The sequence below is a fragment of the Xenopus laevis genome, chromosome 3L, assembly GCF_017654675.1.
Source record: "Xenopus laevis strain J_2021 chromosome 3L, Xenopus_laevis_v10.1, whole genome shotgun sequence".
Classification (NCBI taxonomy): domain Eukaryota; kingdom Metazoa; phylum Chordata; class Amphibia; order Anura; family Pipidae; genus Xenopus; species Xenopus laevis.
The window spans coordinates 43,700,947-43,718,000 of NC_054375.1; the positions used below are offsets into that span (position 1 = coordinate 43,700,947).

General features: G+C 40.2%; 1 protein-coding gene and 1 long non-coding RNA gene across 4 annotated transcripts in view; one reads left to right on the forward strand and one right to left on the reverse strand.

The window, feature by feature from the left end:
- Positions 1–17,054, reverse strand: part of LOC121401469 — a 133,673-nt gene that overhangs the window by 26,095 nt on the left and 90,524 nt on the right. For all 3 annotated transcript variants that reach the window (XR_005966268.1, XR_005966266.1, XR_005966267.1), the window contains exon 3: positions 6,299–6,338. This is a non-coding gene — a long non-coding RNA (uncharacterized LOC121401469). The remainder of the gene's footprint in view (positions 1–6,298; positions 6,339–17,054) is intronic.
- On the forward strand, positions 2,610–11,372 carry irf1.L (interferon regulatory factor 1 L homeolog). Its single transcript, NM_001089781.1, is given in 10 exon segments — positions 2,610–2,702; positions 4,827–4,918; positions 5,573–5,672; positions 6,023–6,199; positions 6,441–6,487; positions 6,603–6,717; positions 7,305–7,424; positions 8,690–8,721; positions 8,835–8,964; positions 10,294–11,372. Coding segments are annotated over 9 exon segments (897 nt in total). The 5' UTR covers positions 2,610–2,702; positions 4,827–4,831; the 3' UTR covers positions 10,383–11,372.

A 17,054-nucleotide genomic window follows, 5' to 3' on the forward strand; every position in this document is an offset into this window, starting at 1 on the left:
GCCATATAGAGTACGTGCTCCACAATGAGTGGATGTAATGGCAGAAAGCACACACGGTGCCGCAGACATCTTACACAGATAAAAAATACCGTGCATGCTTTGATTACCAGGGAAACCCTGCTTACCCCATCTCTCTTGCCACATTTTTTAGATAAATGAGTCATGGAGCTCTTGGGAGTTTTTTTGTGGGTTATACACTCTGTTGTTGTGGTCTGCTGGTCACTAATTTGAAGTTTATTGCCAGTTCACAATGTGCCTATTGGGCACCACTGTGAAACAGCATACCTACCATCATAGGTATACTAGTGTATAGTGCGCTAGTGTATAGAAGAATGGTTCACAGTATTACATACTGTGCATAACCACCGAGGGGAACACCGACTGTGTTTTTACTCACTCCACCGCATACAGTATCTGTTATGGTCAGGAATGTGCTTTCTGTCAATTACAGATTTTTTTGACAAAAGCAATATTGGGGGGCGGACAGGACCATGACTTGAGTGCACTGACTAGCGATTAACTTCCTGGAATGACATCATTTTAAACACTTTTTTAAGTATTATTGTATTACTACGAAAGTTCAGATAGGGCATGCGGTAAGTAAGATCATGGAACAGAACTCTGCAAAAACAGCAGCAGAATCGGTGGGTGTCAGTATAAAAGTAAACAAATCAATCAATCAATACCTGATTAATAGAGAGTTAGTGGGGGATAGTGGTTAGGGAAAATATAGTATATGGAGGCCAATTTTTATGATTCATCTTGATCTTTTTTTACGACCTGCGTCCAGGCTGTCAGGAGTTTGGGGAGTTGTAAATCAGTGACACTGAAATTGAAGGCTGCATTTTAGTAAGTCCGTATATAAATGGGCTCGTTTATTAAAGTGCAAACAAAATCACACGCAGACACTATTCACAGAAGCTGGAGTCTGCTTTGATGAATTGTGAGCAGAGGTGCAGCGTACAGAACACAAGGGAGCATTGGAAGGGGAGACGAAAGTAAAATCATTGGCGTTAGGCACCGCCAGTGCTTTTAGTCTGAGCTTGCCACAATATTTTTCTGGCAGGGTCACCATCAGTAATCATGGGGCCCCATATTACTAAGTTAGCAGGGCCTAGGGGGGGACCCAGTTATTAGCTCACCAGCCCCCTGATGGCAGCCCTCTGTTCTGATGTCTTAAGCTTCTTCTGCACCTATTGAATGTAGGCAAATGAATGCTACAGAAATCTGTATATACATGGTACGGCCCATGTGAGAATGTCTGGAATAGAGTTCCACAGGCTGCCTCAAAACCCGACCTGGACTGGCAATCTGTCAGTTCTGGCAAAAACCAGGGTCTGCTGTAAGATGCCATTGACAGTGACTGAAGTGGGCTGGTTGGGCCTCTGTCTGCTTGAAATGCCAGGGCCTATTTTGACTCCCAGTCCAGACCTGCTCAAAACCCATATAGGTCAGGTGAGTTTTGGCTGGGGTCACATTCTTGCAGAAGTTCAAGGGCAGGTTGCGGGCCAGACTGTCTGGGTCAGGTTCGTTTTGGTAGGTTAGGGTCAGGTGTGGGCTTTTTGTCAACCTGCACAAAATTAATCTGGAACACCAGGACAATACAGTGGTGCAGCATTCAGAGGAATTATTTGAAGCTGGTGCATTTTTTAAAGACAGGAATGGAGCGATTATAATGACTGGATGGGGCTTCCACCCAATGATTGGACCTTTTCTTTCTCCCTGTGCCAAACTAATCTCACGCCAACACCATTGGCCTATTAAGTGACATCATTCACACAACACACTGAGGGTCATTTATCAACACTGGGCAAATTTGCCCATGGGCAGTAACCCAGGGCAACCAATCAGATTGCTGCATTCATTGTTCTACTTGCAGATGGCTTTAACAAGCTAATCACTGATTGGTTGCTATAGGTAACTGCCCATGGGCAAATTTGCCCAGTGTTGATGAATGAGCCCCACTGACTACAGAGAAATGAATGCTCATTTGCACATCTAAATCTCATGTCGATTTATAATTAAGGTATGAACCCTAAAGGGTTAGGAGTCCCTTTAAAATAAATCTGTGGGGGGCAAGTTCATGTCTCCATGTTCCTCAGCACTTGCACCCTGTAAAATTGTTGTTCAGCAAAAGCCAATGAATGACAGCCCTTACAGCTAAAGTATGAATGAAGAGAAAGCACCCCCCAGAGCAATCCTATGAAAGCAAACACACACTGTCTGTTGCAGCAGGTTCCTATGAGCACGTGCTCAGCCTCGCCGCACTTATTTCTGGTGAGAGTAGTGAAACTGTCAGCTGCCAGTGCCTGTCCTCAGGGAAACACTCGCTCCAGTACTTGTGCAACTCCATCACTAGCAATCCAAGCGCAGCCCTGGCCAACTGTTAGCACGGATATCAGTTCCACGCTCGGACTTCCCCCTTATCTTTTTTTTTTTCTCTCTCTCTGCACTACTGTACAACTGCCTGATTTCCCCGAAATGATGCGAGCTGTCGGCCCAGCCCCGACCAATCGCGGCGCAGCAAAACACATGGAGTGGGCGGGTCTAAGCGACTAATACTTGGGGTTCCCCGCTAAACCTAATAAAGTCACTCGGCGCTTTGTCAGGGAATCATCTCTCCAGGAATCGTTCACTTAGGAGCTATAGCTTCCTCCCAACATTCCTCTTTTCTCTCTGGATTACAAATTCCTGCTGGAAAGGTAAAGTTCAGCCTTTCATTTACATGTGCAGAACAGAGGAGGGTGCATCATAGAGTGTGGGGCTGTGATGTTGGGAGGTGAAGATGAATTTCATAGCTAATAAAGTGTTAGGCTGAGAATTTAACTAATGGTCGCTGATTAGGGTTATGCTGAGGGTATAGAGTTTATGATAGCAGATTAGGGTTATGATGAGAGTCTATGGCTATTATAGCACATCAGGGTTAAACTGGGGTTATAGCTATTGATAGATCAGGATTAGGCTGAGAGTATAGTTCATATCAATAGAGTAGGATTAGGCTGAGGGTGTATAACTATTGTAGCACATCACGGTTAGGTTTAGGTTATAGCTATTGATAGATCAGGATTAGGTTGAGGGTATAGTTTATATCAACATATTAGGATTAGGCTCATAATGTATAGCTATTATATTATATCAGAGTTAGGCTGAGGGTATAGTTTATATCAACAGATTAGGATTAGGCTCCCAATGTATAGCTATTATATTAGATCATGGTTAGGCTGAGGTTATAACTATTGATAGATCAGGGTTAGGCTGAGGGTATAGTTAATGATAGCAAATGAAGAGTTAATAGACAATCTTGCCATGTTGCATGGTGGTGGTGTGTGTGTGTGCAGAGGGCAATGTATCTTGTTGTTTGTGTTGCTTGTATCGTCCTCACTGCCTTTGCCTCCGCCGAAGGAGGAAGTTGGAATTAAAAAACACTGTGCCTTAGTATGGGGGAATGAAAGACAGGGCAGATCCCTTTGTGTCGATGGAACACACAGTGTGATAAAGGCAACCCGTGCCCCTTGAAGTGTGGCGTGTGAGAATGTTTGCACTGGAGGATGAGAGCGCACGGAAACTTTTTCCTGTGACTCTGCGCTACAACGTGTGCAGCTTGTGAGTGTGCAGCTGTCGATGAACTCCAGTAATGTGATGCTGGCAGAGGCCCAGATTACTTATCTTGTGCATGCATTTGTATATCATTCAATTCATCATGCCTTCAGTGTATCAGGGGTATAATTCAGTATCTAAAGTGTATAAATGCCACGCAGGCTTCTTCTTCCTTCTGTTTGTTGTGACAGCCCCTTCCCTAAAGAGGTTCTGCATCAGCTGTGTGTCCCCTGCGCTGTGTAATTGCTGCCTTTTTTTTGAACGTGCATGTTATGCGGTTTAACTATGTGTAGTCTGGTGCAGAAGTTTGTTTCTATGCAGAGAACTGTTTTTCATTTTATTAGTATTGGAGATCAGGGCGGTCTGTTTTATGTTGGCGGTAAAAACGAGAGAGAAAAAAAAGCAAAAGTCTGTTAAGTTCAGTTTCAGAGGGTGTAAGCCAAGGCCTGGGGGCGTATCTATTTCTGCTATCTCCCCATGGCTTAAAGCAGCACGGAAACCAGCTCTATGAAGCTCCAGATGTTGCTTTTTGCAGCAGCTTTCAGCATTTTCTATTGTAGCTTTCAGCATTTTGTATTGTAACATGATCGATTTCTCATCTTCTTAAGATTTTTTGTTATTGATCATGGGTAAACATTGCAGGGGCATGTGACAGTCTTTATAATTATTCATACTGATTAAGCCACGTTCTATACTATGAAAGTGCAGTTTTAAGCAACCCTCAGTATGCATTAAATAAACATTTTGAGTCATTTTAATGTTATACATGCAATTATAGTTATTGACAGAAGTATCTGTCTGCAGTATTCCCTGAACTGCTGGTTGTGACTCAAGCACCTGGCAAGATTCCAGTTCCCACTATGCTTTCCACACTCCCGCGACCTTCTTTAATCACAGAACTTGCCAGGCATTGTAGCAATTGGCGTCTTGGCTGGACGAGAAGATTATAATCAAATGCACGTTGCAAAGTTTCATTTGCTTCGATGGAAATTTTATTTTATTATGAAGAATTTTTGTTTAATTGTGGCAGAGCAAAGGCAACTTTTGGCAACTGTTGCAGAAAAACAAGTCATAGAAACTTCAAGGAAGAGATTTGTGATGATTAATAATAATGTCATTAAAGCTGTGTCACCCAAGGGAATTTTGAAAATAACATAAAAAGCATCCAACAAAGGGATGGAACTCCCCGGTGACAAATAGAAATGACCTTGTTTGTTTTTCTTTTGCAGAAATAATGCCTGTGACACGTTTAAGGATGAGGCCATGGCTAGAGGAGCAGATAAACTCCAACAAAATCCCTGGATTGTCATGGATCAACAAGGTAGCGAATGCATAAATTAACCTTCCCTTTAGGGCAGTTGATTCGTGGCACATGTCTGAACCTGGAAACATTAATATTTGTCAGTTAACGCTCCTGTTTATAAAAGACTAGCTCCTATTTAAGTGCTACTGTCACTTTAATGTTAACAGCCGTACAGCTGTAAAAAAACTGCTGTCGTGGAGTAAATGTTTATCGGAGAAAGAAAGGAGAATTCTGCCAGATTTATCCCTAGTACATTAACAATAGAATTCCGAGGGGGAGTTTTTAAATTACATTTGGGAAGGATTTTCTTTTTGCTTTGTGATAAATGGCAACCAATAAGGCAGCAGGTCTTGCATACTAGATTCAGGGTCAGAGTACAGAAGTAGTTCAACATAATAAACTTTGAAAATACACTAATGGTTGACACCTTTTTATCTCTGTTATCTATTCACCCTATGCCATACCCTATACATTACCACCATGTTTATTTGTTTAATGGACAGTAAAATAGTGGTGAGGTGGCAATCCAATATGCATGGGATATTTTTATATGGTATATATTTATATTTTTATATAGTGGTTTGATCAGCAAAGCAGCTTGCTCTTGAATATCAGTACTCCTTGGAGAAAACTGTAGCCATTGTGATAACAAGCAGATCTTCTCTTCTGTAGGATAAAATGATATTCCAGATCCCTTGGAAACATGCTGCTAGACATGGATGGGACATCAATAAAGATGCCTGCCTTTTCCGGAGTTGGGCTGTCCATACAGGTATGACTGGTGCATATTATAAAATCCATAGTAAATGTATATTTTAGCCTGGAGTACAAGTCTTATTTTAATGCCAATATGTATCCATTCCCACCGAGTTAACTCTGTGACCTTTGGGTATGAGTATAACTACATAGACAGCTGTCCATGAGCTTTTGCTTTCAACAAAATAGCAGGGCAGCCAAAATGTTTTTGCAGCAGATAAGACAGAATTATCCTGGTCTCTCATTCACTTCTTCATCGTGCCAGACATGCAGTGTACACAACTGTAGTTACACAGCAGCTTTCTTTTGATCATGACTTGGCTCATTCTCTTAAAATATATATCTATTTTTTTCTCATATCTGCAGGACGTTTTAAATCTGGCGAGAAGGAGACCGACCCTAAAACTTGGAAGGCCAATTTCCGATGCGCAATGAACTCTCTGCCGGATATAAAAGAAGTCAAAGACAAAAGCATATACAAAGGCTCCAGTGCAGTGCGAGTATATCAGATGTTCACACCTCAAATAAAGGCTGAGAAGAAAGGTAAATGCTTATTACGATCTCTGTGTCAAATTGCATCACAAGCAAATATGATTACAAATGCACACATATTTTACATTACAAAGACAGAAAATGTCTTACCTCCTTGGCTTTTTGGTACGCTGGGAATGGCAGTTTAGTTCTGGAATGAAACAAGATAGAGATGTTATTTTGAAAGTCTCTGCCCCTAACTGTATCATTAAATATCCAGTATTAAAATGGATTCTTTCTGTCTTATTTACAGAGCGCAGATCCAAGGCAAAATGCTCTAAAAGCAAAGCCAAGTATAAGGTATGATTTACCTCTGCTTCTGGAAACACCAAACAAACATTCTGTTGGAAATGGCTATAGGCATATATGACAGTTACACATGGTTTATATGCGTCTGTTACTTTTGCTGTTGCAGACTGAGGAAGACGAGGAATCTGTAAAAACTAGCCCATTGCCTGTAGACCACAGCTACACTGCTAATGTATATACAGACCAAGAAGACATGGATTCTGTGGATGCAGCTGTAATGAGTAAGTTTACACTTTATAGTACAGGAGTCCGATTCCAAATACCGGTATGCCACCCAGATTGCTCCAATTTATGGGAAGGCGGTCTCACATTATAGACTCCATATTAATCAAAGAGTTAAAAAAATGATATTGACTTTGTAATATATATTATTAGTTCATATATGTAGCAAATATGAGTGGGACTTGGCTGTTTGTTATGGGAAGCGGCTTACCTTACTTTTGGAGTGCCAGAATGATTATACACTACTATTTAGGGCTCATGTACAAACATAGCTTCTAAATTGCATTAATCTGCCATTAAGGTCTTTGCTTTCTTGTTACTTAGTTGCCAACAGCACTTGTGCAATTTAGCACCTATATTTGTAAATCAGACTATTCCTGTGCTTGGTGCTAAATCATAGGTTTATTCCAGCTATCGTGTAAAATGTATCAGTTTTACGATTGGGTCCCATTCCTCAGAAACTCTTCCCTTTCTAATGGCTTCTAAAATGTGCTCCCCAAAGCAATATGTATTCAGCTACTCTACCATGGAAACATTTAGATTGTGTGCTCATATGCTGGAGTGCTAATGTAATTGTTCTCCACAGGCCTCAACGAAAGTGTCTCTAGCACCTTGGACTGGGACTCTCAACTTGAAATGCCATTGCCTGACAGCACAAATAACCTCTACCCTTTCCAGGTGTCACCCTTGAGTTCATCTTCGGAAGGTAATTTGTGTGCTTATTATGTCATATATATTAGAAAAGCTGTATGGGATCTTAATGAATGTCATGAGAAAATACACAGTTAATGTCCTTGCCACTAGGCCTAGGAATTGAAACTATAGCAGATTCAGAGAACCTCCTGATAACCATTTCATTGTTAATTTGACTGTACCATAAAAAACTATCATGAAAGAGGTCCCCTCCCTAGGTGAATAACACATCTAATGCATTTAGAGGCTACTTAAGATTTTACTGGAGCTGAATGAAACTTTTTGGAGTATAAACACATTAAGACCATATAGGATGGGATTAAAAGATGGAAAACAATCTGTGAAATGTTTATGTGGAGCTGCATATGCAAAGGGGAAGTAATGTGCAAAGCTTGCCCCAGGTCTAGTTAACATAGCTATCAGATGTTTGGTTTTAAACTAGAGTTTCTACAACTAAATGTTGCACGTAATTTCTATATGGAAATTCACAATGCACCTTCTCACATTCAGCTTCATGCATCAGAAGAGCAAGCTAGGCCTTAAAGGAACAGTAATGTCAAAAAATAAAAGTGTTTTAAAGTAATGAAAATATAATGCAGTGTTGCCCTGCACTGGTAAAACTGGTGTGTTTGCTTAAGAAACACTACTATTGTTTATATAAATAAGCTGCTGTGTAGCAATGGGGGCAGCCATTCAAAGGAGAAAAGGCTCAGGTTACACAGCAGATAGCAAATAAGCTCTGTTTATCTAATGGTGTTATCTGTTATCCATTAGTTAACCTGTGCCATATAGCCGTTTTTCAATTTCCGCCATTGCTCTACAGCAGCTTGTTTATATGAACTATAGTAGTGTTTCTGAAGCAAACACATCCGTTTTACCAGTGCAGGGCAACAGTACATCATATTTTCATTACTTTAAAAAACTTTAATTTTTTGGTGTTACTGTTCCTAAGACTAGGGTAGTAGTCACATGGTACAGGTCATCAGATTTCATTGTCTAGAAGTTTGTAAGGATTTTCCTTATTCTCAAGCCAGTACCCATTCACAATAACGCATTCAAATATGCTGACAAATAAGGGTGACCATACGATAAGATCTGTGACCTCGCCAAATGATCGGATCTTTCCCCCGGTATGCCCACCCATCATATCTGGTTAATCGTAGAACACGCTATGCCCATATCTTTTGCTGAACATAAATTATTAGAAAACACATTTCCTTTTAATATCACTATGCTACAAGTTATTAATTTCATTCCTGTTTTTGTATTTTCTTGCAGAGGAAGAAGACTTTCCAGACGACTTTCTTAGGGTGGGTGCCATTTCTAACATATTTTGCTTGCCTGTTGCTAGAGAAAACTGTAATGGTTTTTTGCCGTAGAGAAGACATGATGTTTAACATGCATATTCTATCCTCTATTTCAGATGATGTTAGAGCCAAGCACAGAATGGCAGCAGACAAGCATAGATGGCAAAGGGTTTTTCACCAATGAATCTGGTATGCAGAACGCCTGTCTAACTGAAATAAGCTCTGCATTCGACGGCACGTTATCAGGTTCGTATATTTAATTCCGTTTGCCTTCCTTGTGACAAGAAATCATTTGTATCTGTGCACCCTAAAAAATATAAAAGATTATTTTACTGATATGCACACAGACTGACGGTGCCAATAAAAGTAAAGCTGACCTTTCAGAGTATCTTCTATATAAATGTTCATTTAAACACACTTCAGTAAATAAATTCCAACAATTCTCCTTATTCATCGTCTGTTTGTAGTTACCAATATAAGTCTGTCATACTGAAATCCTGTCATTAAAGGACCAGTAAAAATGTGTTAAAGTAATTAAAATATAATGTACTGCTGACTTGCATTGGTGTCTGCTTCAGAAAGCTTACTATAGTTTATATATATAAGCATTGGGGTCAGCCATTCAAGCCGGAAATAAGAAGTAAGGACACAGTTTGCATAGCAGATAACACAGAAGTGTTTTGCAAAGCTTATCTGCTATGTAACCTGTGCCATATAGCCCTATTTTAATTTGAATAGCTAACCCCATGGCTTTGTTTATATAAACTATAGCAGTATTTCTGAAGCAAACCCACAACTTTTACCAGTGCATAACGACACTACGATATACTGTATTTTAATTACTTTGATACATATTTTGGTGTTACTGTTCCTTTAAAGAGACACCCTGACAATATAGACACTTGGGGGCACATTTTCCTAGGGTCGAATATCGAGGGTTAATTCGACTGCCGAATTAAAATCCCTCAAATCGAACAATTTGAACGATTTTAATCCATCGATGGAAGGATTATCTTTCGACCAGAAAAACCTTGGAAAGCCTATGGGGACCTTCCCCATAGGCTAACATTGGCCTCGGTAGGTTTTAGGTGGCGAACTAGGGGGTCAAAGTTTTTTTTAAAGAGACAGTACTTTGATTATTGAATGGTCGAATATTCGAAAGATCTTTAGTTCGAATCGTTCGATTCGAAGGTCGTAGTCGAAGTAGCCAATTCGATGGTCGAAGTAGCCAAAAAAACCATTCGAAAATCACATTTTTTTTCCTCTATTTTCCTCTATTCCTTCACTCGAGCTTAGTGAATGGGCCCCATAGGTTGGTCAGTTAAGGCTACATCTAATGTTTTGATCATCGAGTGACTGACTTTTGATGCAACCACACATCCCCAAAAAAAAAATGCCAACATTATCTGCATATTTTAGGTTACTGTATGATTAATTAGGAATAGTTATAGTTTATAAATGCATGCGTACAATATGCTATATGTCTTCTTTTAATGTCCCCTTAACATAGTATGCCTATGTTATGTATTATTGGAGTACATACATTGAACTTAACATTTTCTCCTTCTATTTTAGGTGAAATAAAAGTCAGATTCTCCACAGACTTGATCAACTGGCCCGACTATTCCTCAAGGGCTACAGGATTAGCTGTCCCCACTTTTTGAACTTTACCTCCTATCATTCCAAAGCACTTACATGGATTCAGCAAAGAGCACTGACTAGCGTAAGGCCAGTTTTGGGGGAACAGACAGGACAATGCTTGGTCGCTACTGCTGGGATGGCCATCGCCGACTGTGAAAATAAGGAGGACAAGTCATATGTGGACGTTTGATTTGCTCAACCCTGAAGCATGAAAAATAGCACTACATTGCATATGTGAAAGTGAATCTGTTCCTACCCTCTGTGACTGTGTACAATCAGAGAACCTATTTGCAATACTGCATTGTTGTGTGCACTTGTTTAGAAACCTTCTATTGGTATCTTGTAAATATATTGAATATTAGTGGTTTACGTTTAGTTCTTTATTCAGCCGTTGCCATCTGTAGGGGCTTCTCCTGTGGCACTGGCTGAGAGAAGGCTTTTTGTGAAAAAAAGTCTAATACAGCTCTCTAAACTAAAATGCAAATATTTAAGATCGTTTTGTACTGTAGAATGGACACCTGTAAAGCCATATTAATAAAACATCTACACTGGTGATAACATGCAACTCACTTCCTAGGGATTGCTGAACCCCAGGGTTCCTACAATAGGATTATAGGGTGTCCAGCATCTCTGCATCGGTTTGCACAGGCCCTTAATGTGATCCAATCGTTGGCCCAGCAACAAAATGATCGGATTTAGCCCGTCACCTTAATGGAAAAATTGTGCAAATCTCATCAAACCGTTAGATTTTTAGATACTTTGACCAGTTTGCCACTCGTTTGCTAAGGAATCCATGTTTTTGTAAAAGATTAAATTTTGGACAACTATCATGCTTCACGATATGTGTAATAAATAGGATTAAAAAAGAAATAAGTCATTTCAACAGTATTTTCGAAATACGGTTCTGTGCAGAGGTTCCACCTTAAACATGCTGTTACCCATTATGAGGTATTTGTAAATAGTACATTTGTATAAACATGTATAATAGTTTGAATAAATTCTGTTTATATATATATATATATGTGTGTGTGTGTGTTTTCATATGTATGTTTATTTATTGTGGTACAATGTAGTTGGGGTGTAATATATCATTATGTTGGCCCAGCTTATAGAATTCACATTCTTAGCTTTTTATATTTAGGACCTTTGATGGTATATTTTTGCAGTTTGCTGCACATTATAATTAATGGGGATCATTGTGATATAGTTAGCCAGATTATTTGGCTAGTTTTATCACAGGGTACAAATATGTCCCTACAGAGGATAATCAGTGCACACATGAGGTGAGAACTTTCTCACAGGCAAATGTTCACACCTTAAAAACATCAAGCTCTCAGGTGACAGTAGCCGTTCAGCATGGGGATTTTGTTGCTCAGTTTCACTGGGGGATGTGGGTGCAAGTTATAGCAAAATTGTAACCTTTGTGCATGGCACAGTTAAGGCGATTAAGCAGAATTTATTATTGATATCCGTAGCAGAGAATCCTGAAAGCTGAAGTCTTGAACGCCAACATAAGTCACATTATCCTTTATAAAAGTTTAGGAGGCCTTTAGGACATAGAGGGCAGGAGAGAGAATACCAGTCCCAGTTTTTGCCATGAATCTAATAATCTGTAAAATAAATGATATAGGGTATGAACCGATGGCACAGTTGGCTTCTTTGTGGCAACTTTTACAGAAAAACTGTATTTAAAGAGTATTTAAGGCATTCATAACTCAGAATGGAAATAGCTTTAGATTATTATTATGCTTTAATTCATAGAGCACTAATAGGTTGTGTCATTCATCACGATCTTCATCATTCACATTGATCCCTGTCACAATGGAGCTTACAGTCTAAATGCCTAATCAGGTTCACACAACACTACAAAGCTCCGTGCTGTTCACTGAGCCACAAGTCTCAGCTTTTATATAGTCACAGATACCCACTGGGACTTCCCTTATACAGGTATGGGTATCGGGAAACTTTCTTTTAACCACAAAGCTTCAAATTACAGGAAGGACATCTCCCATAGACTCCATTTTAATAAAATAATTCAAAATTTCAAAACATATTTACTTTTTCTCTATAATAATATAACAATACCTCAACTAAGATATAATTAATCCTTATTGGAGGCAAAACAATCCTGTTGTGTTTAACGTTTTAATGATTTTTTTAGTAGACAAAGTATAGGGATCCAAATTATGGAAAGACCCCCTTAGCTGGAAGGTCCCAAGCATTCTGGATAACAAGTTCCATATCTGTGTTTTACAATAGGGCCTTCGGCCTTGTGCCTTTATATGGCTCTTTGGTGGCTGATAATATTGTTATATTTTACAGTAGGGGGATACAATATTGACTAAATCTAGTAAGCCGCAGATTGCCCATCCCTGCTGGATACAGTTCATGAATTCTATATAGCACAAGCGACAATAAACAAAACAAACTGATGCCTCTATCCTGTCACCCTCCAGATAGAATGGAATCTCCCAGCTTTGGGCTGTGACAGGATACTGGAAGAGTCCAACATTGGGCGGGTGGCAAAACTTGAAGTCCCTTGTAGAATAATTGAGACACATTGAAAGACGTTCTGCTATGTTTTCCTGTGTATCTAGTGGCAGTGCTGTGCTGTTGCTTCTCACCCCCCAGAGGCTGAAGTGGAATAGCTCTAGAATAGTTCTGCCTGTTTCACCCAGTAACTGCTGTTGTTTTTAGAGACCAGGCCTCACCTTTTGAACTTCCTGTGTTGCCAAGTGTGTGTCAATATATCATTCCAACACAGGCCCCTCCCACAGGAAAAAAACATAAATGTTACACTAAATCATACGCATTCCACAAGCAGCAGCAGCAGGGCCGGACTGGGGGTAAAAAGCAGCCCAGGCAAAAAAAATTAAAGCAACCCACATGTAAACACGCAATGGTCTTGTACACATCCGCTCATATATTGGAGTAAAACTGCAAAACAGTATTTACATAAAGAGCTGCCTTTCTGACTTAAGTTTAATTCATGTAAAAATATGTTAAAGATCCTGCAGCCTTGTGCCTTTATATGGTCACAGAACCCCTTGGACTTCTAATATCCCTATATTACAGTAAAGCAACATGAACACTATAGTGTCATTTATAATTAATTGAAATGAAATGCAATGTCTCAAATGACCCCACCTCACAAAGATAAACACAAAAATAAACTGAACAAAGCCAACCTGTGTCCACTTATAGATGCAGACCCACGTTTATCAGAGCCACCTCAAAAATGGGGAATTACTATGCCATCATTTTATGGTACCTTTTAGGGGGCTGTTCCTGCTGAACTGTGCTTAGTACAGGGGAATACCTATGCTGCCATAGTTTTATGGGATCTCTCTGTACAGGCTATGAGCAAACTTAGGAGACTGTTCCTGCTGAATTGTGCTTAGTACAGGGAATACCTATGTACCACAGTTTTATGCAGGCCCAGACTGGCAATCTGTGGGTTCTGGCAAATGCCAGAGGGGCTGCTATAAGGTCCCATAGAAAGTCAGTATTTAGTGGGTTGGTGGAGGCTGTTTGGGCCTCTGTGTGGGCTGATTGGGCCTCTGTGTACCTGAAATCAGTCCGGACCTGGTTTTATGGGATCTCTCTCTGTACATTTTGCTGAACTGAGCTTCACAACTCTGGAATATTGTTAGTCTGAAGTAATAATCCCTAGCAAATTGCTTCGTTTGGTCAACTACAAAAACACTGCTGCCCACAACTAGCGCTTATCCTTTCCAAAACATATACGAATGGTTAAGCACAATAGATAAATGAAACAACCTTTCACAAGTGTGCACACAATTGAAGTAAGTATAGGTACAGCATGGGTCTAAACGATTATCAATAGATTGAAGTTGGGAAACTCTAGTTAGTACCTGACACTATTTCATTGCCAGGGTTCTGGATCTCTATACTGAAATAAAGCTACACTTTATCTATTAGAAAAGCACAGTGTGTGGGGTGTGTAGAGTCACAAAAGGGTTGTAGCATAATCAGGGCAGGTAGAAAGCTCACGTCTAGTGAATCTCTGCTCTGTGCATTCCAGCAGCCCCGTGTCCCTCAACAGCACAGCTTGCGCCCCGCTGCATATAGAGTTTAGTATCACAAATAGCCTTTGATTTTATGTCTGTCTAAGCCAGTCTTAAAGGGATTAACAGAATCAGCCATCACAACATCACCCGGCAGTGCATTCCACAACCTCACTGTCCTCACTGTGAAAAGCCCCCCTACGTTGCTTCAAATTAAAGTTCTGTTCCTCTAGTCAATACGGATGGCCTCTGGTACGGAGATCCTCTTTATGGCTAAAAAGGTCAACCGCTATTTGTCTATAATGTCCTCTAATGTACTTCTGTAATCATGTCCCCTTACAAGTGCCTTTTTTTCCAGAGAAAACTACCCCAAGATTGACAGTCTACCCTCATAATTTAAGTCCCTCAAACCAGTTTAATTGCACTTAGTCTCTGCACTCCCTCCAGCTCATTTATATCCCTCTTAAGGACTGGAGTCCAAAAGTGCACTACATATAGGACTACCACCTTTCTGGAAATAAATACCGGCCTTCCAATATATTTTTCCTATTAATAACATTAGGATCAGGATCAGCCATCATTTTTACCGACTGCATACTCCAGATGAGGCCTTACCAGGGACCTATAAAGAGGCAAAATTATGTTTTCATCCCTTGAATTAATAACTTTTTTATGCAAGACATGGTTAGCTGATAATCATCTGCAGCATGTGCTTTGCCAGAAGTTATTGGTGCGTGTGGGTATTATAGTTCAGATGTACCGCAAATGCAATTTAACCAGGAGACAATTGCTCCATGTTCCAAAAGCCTTGGGGTATAGATACTGTATATCATGCCACTTACCATGACCAGCAGCCCAAATAGTCGTATTTTTGAGGAGAGCACTCAGAAGCAAATTCACTGCAACATATATTTATTTAGAGACTACATTTAACACGACATGTTTCGGGCCTCACGTGCACACTTGAGAAAGGGCACGTAAGGCCAGCAACGTGTCGTGTTATATGTAGTCTCTAAATAAATATATGTTGCAATGAATTTGCTTTAGAGTGCTCTCCTCAAAAATACGACTATTTGAGTTTCCACGAACACTGTGGTAATCCTAATGAGGATTGAAGCACCTACACTTTGATTTACTACTGGCAGAGCGTAAGAACAATATCCATTGGCCCATGACCAGCAGTCCTTTGCCTCTTACATCAGAGCCTTTTTGCCACCCCCCATTTACTGTATGAGTTCCTCTGTCACTGCCCTACTCTTGCTTTTGGCCTGTTCTCAGTAAGGTAATGAAGCCAATACCAAACTCCAACAATAGTGGAATTGCAATCTTTAATGGGGGAGCGGGAGTCCCCAACCTTTTTTACCCATGAGCCACATTCAAATGTAAACATGGTTGGAGAGCAACACACACGTCAAATAATTTTTGTCGCCCGGCGAAATTGTTTTGACGTGCATCTTTTTTATTTTAACGCACAACGCCATACAAGTCTATGGGCGTAATTTTTTCGGCAAAACAAGGCGAAAAAATTCGCCCATCCCTACATGTAACATGAAACAGAACCAACCACTGAAATACCATTTTAAAGCCACAGGGTAACCTCTAACCCTGTGTACATTATGGAGAAAACATGTGTACGGTGCTAAACTCCATTCATTTCCATTCATACAGGTGTTTTGGAGAAAAAAGTCCACAGCCCCGTGTCCCTCAACAGCACAGCTTGCGCCCCGCTGCATATAGAGTTTAGTATCACAAATAGCCTTTGATTTTATGTCTGTCTAAGCCAGTCTTAAAGGGATTAACAGAATCAGCCATCACAACATCACCCGGCAGTGCATTCCACAACCTCACTGTCCTCACTGTGAAAAGCCCCCCTACGTTGCTTCAAATTAAAGTTCTGTTCCTCTAGTCAATACGGATGGCCTCTGGTACGGAGATCCTCTTTATGGCTAAAAAGGTCAACCGCTATTTGTCTATAATGTCCTCTAATGTACTTCTGTAATCATGTCCCCTTACAAGTGCCTTTTTTTCCAGAGAAAACTACCCCAAGATTGACAGTCTACCCTCATAATTTAAGTCCCTCAAACCAGTTTAATTGCACTTAGTCTCTGCACTCCCTCCAGCTCATTTATATCCCTCTTAAGGACTGGAGTCCAAAAGTGCACTACATATAGGACTACCACCTTTCTGGAAATAAATACCGGCCTTCCAATATATTTTTCCTATTAATAACATTAGGATCAGGATCAGCCATCATTTTTACCGACTGCATACTCCAGATGAGGCCTTACCAGGGACCTATAAAGAGGCAAAATTATGTTTTCATCCCTTGAATTAATAACTTTTTTATGCAAGACATGGTTAGCTGATAATCATCTGCAGCATGTGCTTTGCCAGAAGTTATTGGTGCGTGTGGGTATTATAGTTCAGATGTACCGCAAATGCAATTTAACCAGGAGACAATTGCTCCATGTTCCAAAAGCCTTGGGTATAGATACTGTATATCATGCCACTTACCATGACCAGCAGCCCAAATAGTCGTATTTTTGAGGAGAGCACTCAGAAGCAAATTCACTGCAACATATATTTATTTAGAACTACATTTAACACGACATGTTTCGGGCCTCACGTGCACACTTGAGAAAGGGCACGTAAGGCCAGCAACGTGTC